Below are 12,639 nucleotides of genomic sequence, written 5' to 3' on the forward strand. Positions count from 1 at the left end.
TCAGCGGGGTTCCTGAGAATGAATGCAACTGGAGTAAATACATGGGGAGTCTGCTACAGCATCTCTCATTTGGGAGTAGAAACTACCAACAGCATCAGTTGTTGAAGAGTTTGACTTTAATCAGGTTTTAAAAAACAAAACAAAACCAAACCAAACCCCTATCCTTGCTTTACCAGGAACTCCAACTCTCCCAGGCATTCAAAAGCAGTGAGAGTTGCTTTAAACAATCAAGAAACACAACTTTCCTATGAGACATCCTTGTTCAGGGTGGATCAAGGCCAGATATTTCGGCTCCAAGCCTATCAAAAGGGAACCTAAACACGGCGTAGGTCACAAACTTTTCAGAAGGGCCTGGGGAGACGCACGAATGGGCACAATCCTGCTTCCTTTTGAGAAATACAGACTATGAAGGAAGACCAGAGAAAGGGAGACCAGGCCCCTGAGGTTGGGTGGCAGCGGGCCGTTCAGACAACCCAGAATTGAGGGGTGGTCCCGTTTTATGGCTGTAAACGGTGCAGCAGGCAGAGCCGGAGGAGAGAGATCTCTACCGAGTGTTGGCTAGCTTGCTTCTGGTACATGAGCTCCCTTGGCTATCCCTACCCTGCACTAAACTCTGCAGCACAGGCACACCCCAGCGTGTTTGCTGGACACCCACTTGTGCTCCTTATCTGCAGGCGTCCCACCAAACAAGGTCCCTCATGAAACCCGGCCCCCTCTCTGCAATCCCAAACATCAAGTCCAAGACTTGCATGATCTCCTCTCCACCTGCCCCCTCTCCCTCCCCATGGCTTCGTGTAGCCAGGGAAAATAGTGAAAGGGTTGAGCAATGAGACATTTTTATAGGATAACGCTATGTTGATAGTGAGCATAGGCAGGAGAACCGGTGGGCCAAAGAGCAGACTCCCCCACTAGGAAGAAGGATGCACCGTCCGTCAGCTGATGGGCAGGACAGGAGGACGGGAGAGCTGGGTTCTGTTTCACCTGAGTGACCGAAGGCCTACCAGTGCACTCCCTTGAATGCCTCTTCCCCATACTGCAATGCTGAACTGAGGCTAGGTTAACACAAATTGCCTTTGCATTTGGCATATGAGCGGGTCAAGAGCTCCACCAATCAATGGTCATAACTTCAGCTGCCAAGAAGAGAAGCGAACTACTTTTTGATCCTTCTCCCAAATACAAAAAGAGCCGTTGCGATCGGAAGGCTACTAGCCAAAGAGGCACAATTCTCTGGTAGCTGTGAAACTGGCTGCTTCGAAGAATAACTTGTTGCTGCATTAATATCCAAGGTCACATGCTTCCATCAGGATCAGTTTTTTAATGCTCGCTGTGCCCGTTTTTATGTTTTTGGTTGGAAGCAAGTATCGGTGCAAGAAACGAGAGAGTAACCTTATATGAACTAAGTTTAAGTAATAAGAACAACTGGAACGGCCGTTTGCAGGAAGTTACCTGGTATGAGTCCAGAATACTTCCACTGGAGTTCATTGCAGTTATTTCTAGAGTAAGATGTTAGCCGAGTTAACGGGAGTTTTTTCTGGCATGATTTCCAAGGGCTTTGGATCAACTCTCCTCTGCTGATCTCATTTAGAGCCTAACAGCCACTCTTTGAAGTCTCCTCCTGCTTATCTCACTGAGCTTCTTCTCTTCAACTCTCCAATGGCACAGAATATTCATGCAAAAATCTGTTCTAGCACAAACCTTTTATGTAGACAAGAAAGTACATGAAACGTCGAACCACAGATATAATGACCAACTTCCACACTAAGTAGAGCTGCTCTACAATACCATCTAGTGACACCGAGAGGCTGTAAGGGCTTCCCCCCTTCAGCTGTTATTAGTAACAAGGAGGAGCCTGGAGCATCAGGCTGCAAAGTACCTGATCAACAACTTGCTCTCGTTTAGTAACAGCTGTTAACACACAAAGAGAACGTACGTGCTGGAGGTAGGGAAAGTCACGGTAAAATAATGCCCTGGTGGTTAGTACTTTGGAAAAATTGGTCAAGAGGGACATAGTTAGCCATGTTAGTCTGAAGTCAAGTAGAAGGTAGGACAGACTTGTACCTTAGACTAACCAAAGTGGATATGTCTTTACTTCAGCTCACAAAAGCTTGTGCTATATATCATCTAGTTTGGGTAGCCCAAGGTGCAAATCTACTCCGCCTTCAAAAAAAATGGTCAAGGACGGTGTTTGAGGGAAGGGACTTTCATTTGGTCTAAAAACAAGTTGTGTTCCTTTGGCTAGATCTCTCCATTACACCATAATTATACCAGTATAAAAATGTGACCATAATATGGCTTATCCCATACAGGAAGATAAATAAGCCTTATTGGCCTGAGTTTGTCATAAGGGGTTTGGTTTTTTCCTTCCAATGGTGTATTCCTGGTCTGTGCCCTTACGATACAATTACTATGGCTATATCTCAGAGCTCAGAACAGACCTAAAGAAAGGTCTCAAAGCCAAGAACAGACCCAGAGTTATTCAGGAAAAGGGCTTTTACCATAAATAATTACAATTTCCATAAGCTAGGGAAGAGAATGTATCATAACGCATTTTTTTTATATTGTAGTTTTTATTGATAACAAACAAGCAAGCTCAGTTTTGCACAGGCAAAAGAGGTTCAATTCCAAAAGGCTGGAGGAGGTTGTTCCAGGGAACCTCGAGAGGGAATGCGTCGAAGAAAAATGCAGTTTTGAAGAAGCACGAGAAGTTTTCGAAAACGAGGAAAAGACAGTGAGTATTGTTATTGCAGAACAGAAGTATCCCTCACCACGACTAGCAGGACAGATGTGTAGTGCAGGGGACGGAGAAGGTGTACCTTCCCCTTGTACGGGAGAAAAACCCACGTACTTTCTACAAGCCGCCATCCGCCTCTGCATGAAAAATTTTGGCTGCCCTTACTCCCACTTGAGTCTTATCTAAGCCTTTATAGCTAAGCTAGTCCCTTTCATTAGAGGGATTTGTACCCTAAAAGATTTTACCTGCTAGTCCTTTATCCTCTCGATTCATTTTGTAGTGCAGTTTTGAAAAGGAAAAAAAAAGAAGAAACAATGGGATTAATAGCATTGTTTTTCCTTTGTAGATGGAGTTTTGGAAAGTGTACCTTGGTAAGAAATTTGCTTCTTTCACATTGTAAAACCTAATCGTTCTATAATCATCGCTCAGCATATGCCCAAGTCCCAAGACAGACGGACGTTTGTTGAAAGGATATTTCCTATTGTTTGGAACCCAGCTTACATTAGAAGCAGTCGGCGTTCTTCATGCCGACTATAACAAGTTGGCATTTTTATGTCCTGTTTACAGACAAAAACCAAAATACGAACAAGTTGCAAAAGGCCCTATAGAGGAAGACTTCCACAGACTATTTCTTGTTCATTGGGTGCAACTGGTCAGGTAGCAAGCTGCAAGTTTGAGCCACTTGGCTGGGATAGAAGATGTGAACACAGCAGGTAGCCAATAGCAAAAGCCCTCTTTCATGTGCAAACAGCCACTTGCCAAATGTGCATGTGAGCACAGTGCAATTGCTAGAAAACAGCTGATTTAAAAAAAGGAGCTTTACTCTTCAAAGCAAACAGCAGCCTGAAATTCAAACTAGTGTCCACAAACTTGGGCTTTTTTTTTTTTTTTTTAAACACTTCATTTTTTACTTATGATCTACTTCTTCACTCCTTGGTCTCCATCCCCAAGCTACCTCAATAATCCCTACTCCTCCACCCACAAAAAAGGTTTCAGTGCACACTAAACAATTGAAACTAATTTTAACAAGATATGTTTCAGCAAACAAGCTGCTTTGTAGGTTGGCGGAGGTCCCAGAACATCTCACTAAAAAAAGTCTTAAATAATTCAGATTAGTCTGTCCAAACGATAAAATAAAAAGTTACATTTGAATTTTAAGATTGTCCTCTGGGGGGAAAAAAAATGGTGGTACTATAACTTGGCTGCCATGGGTTTTTTTCCATAGAGCTGAAGAGTCACCCTTCCAAAAAACATCTCATGTCAATGGACACCTCTTATTGACAAACTCACAACCTGCCATTAGCAGTATCTGTAGCACGTAGATGAAGTCTGGTCCTTTCAAAAGGGTAGCTCAAGACCACACAATCATGTAAGCCCCTTTTTGAAGCTGTAGGAGATATCTGTCTTTCAGTGACAGGTGGCCAACATCTTCAATCCTTGATCAATGTATGCTGCAGTGTAAACCGCTCCAACAAACTCGTAGAACCTGACCTATTTTTGCCACCAGTTTGTTGGAGGAGGTAACACTGCTTTGGTTTAACTGCCCTAGCAACACGACAACAAAATTCAGTCTCTAGTGCCCAAGCTGGACATAATTACATTTTGCCCCTACTCACTTTGTCATCTCCCTTCTACCTGCCCATTCTAAGACACCTGAATTTGCTGATGCAATACTAGTGTCATTCTTCTTTCCCCTTGGGCCTCAGCTATTTGTAACAGGGCTCCACTCCAGGGGTGGCCATGATGCCCATGGACCCCTGCCCCCTCAGCCCTTATCAACTTCACTCTCTTTGGGCAATCACTCCTTCACTCTCCTGCCATGCCTTGATGTATGCATCTTTTAGATAAAGGAAGGCTGCCCCAGAGCGTCCCAACTTTGAAACTTGGGTGTCTCCACTTTCTACCTTAAGGGTTAATTATGTGGCTCTGACCACCCTTTATACCATGCCCATGCCTCACAGATAATGCTCATTCCAGCTGGCACATGCCCCTCCTGGGCTATCAGCCTCAGTCCTGGTTCTTGCCCCTCTTAGGCTACACGCTCCTTGGTTGCCTCGGTCTCCAGCTGTGAACCCCGGTCTTTGGCCCCTCTCTCTGGGTCCTGGTCCTAGGCCAGTCGAGACTCCTGGGCTCCCTGACCCTGTTGACACTCTTGGGCTGTAAACCTCTGGGCTCTCTGGTCCCTCTCTCCCTTCTGGGCCAACTGGGACCACCCTACCTCCCTTTAGTCCCTTCCACAAACCACCAGGTGTTGCTTACCCCCAGCTCAGATGTTATCCAGAAGCCTCTCTCTCCATGGCCCTGAAGGCTAGACTGCCTGCCCAGCTCAGGCCCTGGGCTTATATTCTTCAAGCCCAGTCCCCTTCTGTTCAGGCAAATCTCCAGTTGGCCCCTTCCATATCTGGAGACTGCTTCTCATGCAGCCTCTTCCCCTCTTAATGTGGCAGGCACGCTAAGCATCCTGTCACACTATTAAAACTTGGCTTTCTTAGGATTCAGTATCACTAGTTCAGAGATACCAACTCTTTGTATGTTTAGCTAGTTTGTTTGGATTAAAGCGTGGACTTGAATACAGGAGAATTTAAACTTTATAGTTAAAAAAAAAAAGTCACTAGCCTTTATGATTGCAGGAAAAAAAAACAAAACACAAAAAACCAACCTTTATAAAAAAAGTGATCACTCCCACCAAAATTCAGTGTCTTAATGTGCCAACTCAAAGCCAAAGAAGCAGATCACAGCTTCCAGAAAGGAAAGATGAGACCGTTAAAAGAGGAAGGGGAAGTGGACCTATTAAGCTACCTCCTCACTCCAGCTTCCATAACTGGGACCTAAGACCTAGTCCTGACCTCTCACCCAGGAGAAAGAGAAAATGAGGCCCAGAATTGGGCCCTTGTGTATAACATAGGTGAACAAGGTGCCACCTAATGGTTATTATGTCAGAATAATTTAAGAAAAACTCCAGGAGGGCTTTCCATTAATAATCATCATCATCATAATAGCCATCAAGTGCCTATCTTCTTTAAGCTGACCCTGAGAGGTGGGTGGGGAGGTAAGTGCTCGCTGTGACACACCAAGTGACAAGCATTTCTATCCACTTATAAAATATCCTACTTTTGTTTCCAAGGTGGAAATCAGTGCAACCCAAACCCATGCAAGAATGGAGGCTCCTGCCAGGACGAACTGAATTCCTACGTATGCTGGTGCTTGCTGGGGTTCGAAGGGAGGAACTGTGAGCTAGGTATGTCCCGAGAGGTCCGTCGCATCGCTTCCCTTCACCTGCCTCAAATCAAAGGCAGTCTAAACAGCTTCCATCCTGCTCCGGTGGGGTTTGCGCACCCACTTTGCCTAATGCAGATCACAACATGCAGACACCACCAAGGGGCAAGTGCATTGCGGGTCTCAGTCTTGATCCACAGGCTCGAGAACAGGAGCTGCAATGGCTAACCCCAGAAACAGGACTCTTACGCTAAGATGGCACACGGGCCAACACAGAATCAGAGCCGAGGTCTTTTTGGCAGTCAGGCCTGCCAGTGCAAATATTTGCACAGAGAACCTCCTTTATCTCTTCCCAGCGGGATTTTTTTTCCCCCACCCTCTGTGTGGATTATGCTGGTTGGAAATGCTTACCTCCACAGACGAGATTCTGGGCCTTCTGAAATCAGTAAGAGATTTTTTTTCAGTGACTTCAATAGAGCCCCAATTTCACCCCGTGTTCCCTTCTGGGGAGATCCATGCCAGCCAAACTGGAATTTGCCCCCGACTTCAAAAGGATCGGGCTTATATTGCCAGAAGCGTCTGAGTATTGCTGAACAGTGCCTTTGACCTTCCAAAATTAAGCGAGTAATGCTGATGATTACTATGTATACATTGTGATCCAAACAAAATGTAAATATTTTCCTGAAAGGCTCAGGAGTTTATGAATATGGAACTGCTGATGGCATAAAGAAACAGGATCTCTTTCTACTGAGTTATTCCTGCCTGGGCTCTGATGTCGAGTCGCTAGCATAATGAATGTACAAGACTCACTGTGCTAATAAGAAATTCTCTTTCTTTTGGCTCCGGCAAGAGAGAAGTGCAGGTTAGGAAGCGTATTTCAAAGCTGCATCAAAATTTAAATGGGCTCGTTGCAGTGTTCTCAAGGAAGGGCAGAAGGAACAAAAATAGCAATAGAAATGAAGCATAAGAAGTGTCTGTAAAAATAGTAAATGATCATGTTAAAACGGCTACAGGAAGAGATGTGTCCTTGAGAAAGTGGAAGGGAAGATTGTCTACCATGAAGTTATTTGAGAATTACAAGCAAATCCACTGATGAGTAGCTTTTGACACCCAGGAAAGAGAGATCCAGAGAAGAGAACACATCCCAAATGTCCTTAGTGAAACCCGAATTTTACCTTTCCCCCAACTCCAGGTTTCATGGCAAACTCCAACCTTGGTTTCATCAAATGCTGCAGCTCCCAAAACTTTTCACATCACTCTGGGATGGTTCACGTCATGGAAAATGCATGGCTTTGCACCACCTTTTTTGAAATGCAAAACCTGGTGGCACTCACCAGCTGACACCCATTTGGGTGTAGGCCGTCTGGCCTCACTTCCACCTGGCAATCGGGGCTTGATGTCCAGATTTATGCTGCAGCTCTCCCCCACAGCACGGAAATTCAGGAAAGCAGGGTGGAGAGGAGCAGCACAATGGGGAAAACCATGCAACTTTGTAGCCAAATATTTGTATAAACCTTTCCAAGCAGAATTGCCAAGTTCCAGAGGGCTCTGCACCGCTGAGCAGCCTTGATCTCCCTAAAGTCACTGGCATCAGGACAGGCACAGCTCTGTAGCAAAAGGAGGCTGTGCTGGTAGACACGTACCCTTCCACAGCAGTCCCAGTAAGTGGCTGGTGGATCAGGAATGAGGTATCCTAAACCAGCCTAAACTCTATAGCTCACAAGAGCAAAAGGGGCTCGCAGATGCTGCCGCTTTCCCATGACTGTCCCCAGTACTTTTTTCCAGCACTGTCATCCAGGTCTACAGCTCAGACTCTCTCTAGTTTGGAGACAGATGGTTTATAACTTCCACGAGGCCCTGGCGTGTACTCGCTGCATAAGTGCCCCTTGGCTGGAGGCTTGCAGTGGACATTATCAGAGTAAGCCACGCAATTCAATCAGGCCATTTGGTCTTGATGGTTTTCTCAAATTCAAGTTCTGCTTGCATACACCGGGCACAGATTTGTGGCCGTTGCCGATTCTGTTTTATTGGAAGCGTGAGAGCATGCAAATTTGCTGTGGCTCTTAAACCCACACCCCACAAATATTACCCTAACCCTAACCCTTTCCTGGCCCCTACAGCACTTGGAATGGGTTACGTGCAGAGCCGGGAGCAGGTTAGGGCCCAAGTAAACAAGCATCTTGGGGACATATCCTGCCCCCCTCCCCCCCCCGTTAATTTTTCATTGTCTCATTATGCTTGCAAAGCATTGCACCACTTTTCCTCTTTGCTTCCTGTTCAGATTCAACCTGCGCGACCAAGAATGGAGGATGCAAGCAATTCTGCAGGAATGACCAGCAACACAAAGTGGTTTGCTCCTGTGCCGCTGGCTACAAACTTCACGAAGACAGAAAAACTTGTATCCCGGCAGGTCAGGTTCTACAATGATTTCAGGATTTGCACTGAGATTTCCAAAGCCCCCTAGTAGACTTAGGCACCCAACCCTTGTTGAAATCCATAGGAGTTGTATATGTCTAAATCCCCTTGGAAACACCACCTTTGCTTGCTGTTTCTTCACTATGATGCATTTCAGAATCAGAGCTATTTTCTTCTCACCCTGGATGCTTTGGTTATTTCAGCTACAAAAGACAGAGTGGAAATAGTCCCTTTTAGTTTGGTAAATTCTATAGGCAGTATAAAATACTCAGGCAGTATAAAACAGTACCCAACTAAAACAGTACCTGAGGTGGGTAATACCCATTGGGTATTGTCTACCCAATACCCAGCTGTTTTACAGTGCAAAACAGGGATCTTTGAATACATCTTTGTTTACCATCAAGTACACATCTTTGCTATTCAAAGATCTTTGAATACCATCAAGTTATTCTATAAGTTTTTTGAGAAGACCTTACTGCACACTTCCTAGCTGAGATTTAGAGAGATATTTCTGTTTCATCACTGTATGCATGTACATGTACACACACGCGTACATACAACCCATGCAAGCACCTGTAGCATGTGCTAAAATACACAGCCTAAATCTTTATTCCCAAAAAAGGAAAAAAAATAAATAAAAAATGGATTTTTCATGTCTGCAACTTTAGAATGAAGTTTGAAGGATTTTTTTTTTTTAATCAAACAACCATCATCTTGTTCTAATTTTCCCAAATCTCCTCATTCTTCATCTGTTACAATAACCAGAATTCCCCTGGTACATATTACACAAAGATCTACAACATGCCAGTGTAATTGGGCATGAAGCACCATCTCAATAATACATCAAGCATAGGAAACTTAAGACAGACAACACAACTTCTCTATTGAAAACTCACAGAAGAATTCAAGGTGGGGCTTGAATAAAATAGGACTTAAAAAAAAAGGACCAAACATCAAAACTGCATACCTAAGGTGATAAGCAAGCACCAAAAGGTTATCAGAGGATTGCAAGGAAGCATGCTTCAGGCTCCTACACATTGATTTGAGGCTTACCTCTTAGCCATCAGCTTTGATGACTTTTATTCTCCTCTTCTGTGCTAAGAGCCTTTCAGCTAACACGGACCACAAGCTGTCAGGGCTTGCTTCGTTAAGATGCCATCCCGCTTTTCACAAGAGGAGAGGGGTTTACTATGGACAACAAGGGCAAGTTTCAGACTGGGCAATGACAAATCCTACTGAAAAGTTCCTCCGGTAGCTTTTACTGGATAGGCTAAACTTTCCTTCCCGTCCTAAACTGAAGCGTAGCATGTTTCCCTTGTTGAACACACAACATTTTACTACCAGAAAAGTGGCTCTCTTTTAGAGGTGAAAGACAGGATCCCTAGTGATTTGGGGGAAACTTAACATCACGGCACTTAGTGGGGTTTCTGCAGATGGTGTGGGAGAGGAATGGATATGGGGAAGCAGAGTTAATATGAAGAGTAGCTTGCCAATGCAGTCTTCATTTAAAAATAACTCCAAAAAAAATAACAACTCTACCTACACTTGAATATTTGTCCCACCTTGGCTGCTTGTAAAATATTTATGGCACACACACATTTCCATTCTCTGCTGCCTGCATTTGTGTTGCAGCAGAGTTAGTCGCTATAGAAATGTCTGCCCTAAGCAAGAGGAGTGCATTCCCCGCATACGTGCAAAGGGAGGCCAGTTCCCAGTTTTGATGCTCTGGGTCATCCCCAACAGGATTCCTCAAACTCTTCATTACTTTGGGCATAAAAACACGACCTCTCGACAACGCGCAGCCATTGTCACAAGCCGAATCTCATAAAATAAGCTTCTAACAATCTCTCCCTTTCCTTCGCACAGTGCCATTTCCCTGCGGGAGGATTTCAGCGCCAGAAGCCAAAAGCAAAGTCACCCGAGCCATGAACACTTTTGAGGAGTGGGACACCACCAATTCTACCGAGGACGAAGCTGCAGACAACGCTGCGGGCAACGTGACGGACTACACGACGGGCAACGCTACCGACGACGTGACGCCCGCGCCGCGTCGCATCACACTCATCACCAAAACAGACACGCGAGTTGTTGGTGGGATGGAAAGCAAGAAGGGGGAAATCCCTTGGCAGGTACTGGAGGTTTATCTTGCTGTTCAGCCCCATTATAGTTATTGTGCATAGCAGCGTTTCTCTCGTAGACCCTTCAAAGCTCAGTTTCCTAGGGTCTTGCGTGCTAGTAGGGCATGCCATCTCTGTCTGTACCTGCACGTGCAATAAATGTTGCCCAGGGGAGGGCCACCTTGGCAACTTGCAAGGAGTCTGGAAGACCACCTCTTGGTCCAAAGAGAGCAAAAGGCACCAGCTTTGGGGGCTTTGCAGCAGGAGATATGAACACTTTATGCCATGCCAGTCCAGCAAGGCAAAGGCTTCTTTGATTAAATAAAATGTGATGGGGTGTGTCAGGTTTTAAAAGGTACAGGTTCACAGGGAAGAAAGGCCAAAGCCACAATGGATGCTTAATTCAAGACAGCCATTACACATCAGCTGGCTTAAGTGATCAGCAACTGGTTTTAACCTGTGACAGAACAGAAGTTCGGTGCACATAAACCAGTTCAAAAATGACTGAAACCGGTTCGAGATAAACCGGGTTGAAAATCTGCTGCCCCTGTGCTGAGCTGCCTTGCCTTCAGGGAGCTCAGCAGAGATCTGCCTACGTGGTGCAAAGGGCAAGGGAAGCGAGGTGCGGAAGAAATGTTAAAACTTCAAAATTTTCCCCGGCTCTTCAAGTTCATCCCGGCTTTGATGAAGCCGGCAGACTCCTGTGCGAGCCATGCAGTGAAATAAAATCAGGATGAGGTTAAAAAGACGATACTGTGAGCTCCGGCACAGCTGGCCACGGGGAAAGCAAGAACAGTGAATAGGCGCTACACAAACTGGAATATGAAAGGCTCCATCTGCACAGCTCGAGCTCAGGTATTTTAGGCCCATCTCAAACAGACACAGAGCAAGATGCTTCCAGGAAGCTGAATGGTAAGAAAAGATCAGCAAGGGGCAGGGACCGCTTTGCTGAAAGAGTCCAAAAGAGAGGGGGCTGTCGGTTAAAATGCAAGCAGCAGGCCAAGGCAGCAGTTAGCATAACATCTCATGGGTGGCAGCAAAAGTCATGTCCCCCTGAACGTGCAGGTGTGTACACCGAGCCACAGGCAAGTCATGTCAGGCTGTTTACTGGAGGCCAAAATTAGGCACCTAAATCTACACTTGGCTGCCTTGAGGGAAAGGCCAGATGTTGTCCTCAGAGGCAGACGATGCTTGAGATTTGTTTCTACTATTCTCTCCCCTCATCTACTGCATTGCAGTGATGCACGACTCCACAGTGCCATCCATAAGCAAAGGATGCTGCGGTCCAGGGGGTGGAGGGGGAATGGCTGGAAAGACTCACTCAGATGGGGAGGCCAATTCTGCGCTCTGGCAACCTTCACCCTTAAACCTCCCAGCATCTGTGGCTTTCCCTTACCACTTCTGCCATCCCCACAAGGCAGGAGAGGAGCCCTACAGATTCACTGCTATCTGGAGCAGTCAGAAAACCAGCTGCCTCCTCCAAAGTGTTTGCTGGCCTCATACCCAGCTTTGGGCTCCATACAAGCCATCAGTCCTTTTTCGGTGCCCCTTTTCCATTCACCCCCTGGCACAAAACTGCCAACATAGACAGCCATGTGGTTTCCACTGGGCCTGTGCAGGTGCTTTGTGGCCCAAATAACATCAGAAAAACTTCATGACTTCATCTGGAAACCACGACAATGGGGAATGAAAGTGGTCCCAAGCCGCCGAATTTGAATCTAGGTCTAAACCTTCAATGGAAGGCAATGACGGGGGGCAGGAGTAAAGCCATGCTCCATCACCCCTTTTCTTAAAAAGATAAAATAAATCTTTCATGTACTTTGACAGCCTGACATTTAATCAGCACCGGATTGTTTATTTTTGTAATTGTCAATCTGTGCTGCCCTCCAGTGGCTTGGGGGAGCACGTGTCCCAGCAACTTTCCTGTCGGGTACGTAGAGCCCTTCCCGGCAAAACACGGCATGGTTGGAGTCAGCATGGTTATTTTTCTTTCTTAAATATAAGGAAGATTAGGAGAGGGGGGTATTAATAGACACCTGTGAGATACCAATTATTGATTTATCTCCGATCATAGAGCAGCTCTCGTTTGCTACGAGTCGCTTGCTGTTTGCAGGGCTGTTCTTCATAATTATGAATATTGATCTCTCATGCTTAAAGATC

The 12,639-nt window shown here is 45.6% G+C and overlaps 2 protein-coding genes across 2 annotated transcripts in view; one reads left to right on the top strand and one right to left on the bottom strand.

Moving 5' to 3' along the window:
• Positions 1-12,639, bottom strand: part of FGF13 (fibroblast growth factor 13) — a 425,820-nt gene that overhangs the window by 409,907 nt on the left and 3,274 nt on the right. The window lies entirely within an intron of this gene.
• The window catches only part of F9 (coagulation factor IX), a 17,280-nt gene continuing 5,493 nt past the window's right edge, over positions 853-12,639 (top strand). Inside the window, exons 1-6 of the mRNA XM_019536175.1 lie at positions 853-883; positions 2,565-2,728; positions 3,078-3,102; positions 5,856-5,969; positions 8,229-8,357; positions 10,229-10,491. Coding sequence (XP_019391720.1) covers positions 853-883; positions 2,565-2,728; positions 3,078-3,102; positions 5,856-5,969; positions 8,229-8,357; positions 10,229-10,491 — 726 coding nt within the window. The remainder of the gene's footprint in view (positions 884-2,564; positions 2,729-3,077; positions 3,103-5,855; positions 5,970-8,228; positions 8,358-10,228; positions 10,492-12,639) is intronic.

The sequence above is a fragment of the Crocodylus porosus genome, unplaced genomic scaffold (genome assembly GCF_001723895.1).
Source record: "Crocodylus porosus isolate Cpor-Errol unplaced genomic scaffold, CroPor_comp1, whole genome shotgun sequence".
Lineage (NCBI taxonomy): Eukaryota > Metazoa > Chordata > Crocodylia > Crocodylidae > Crocodylus > Crocodylus porosus.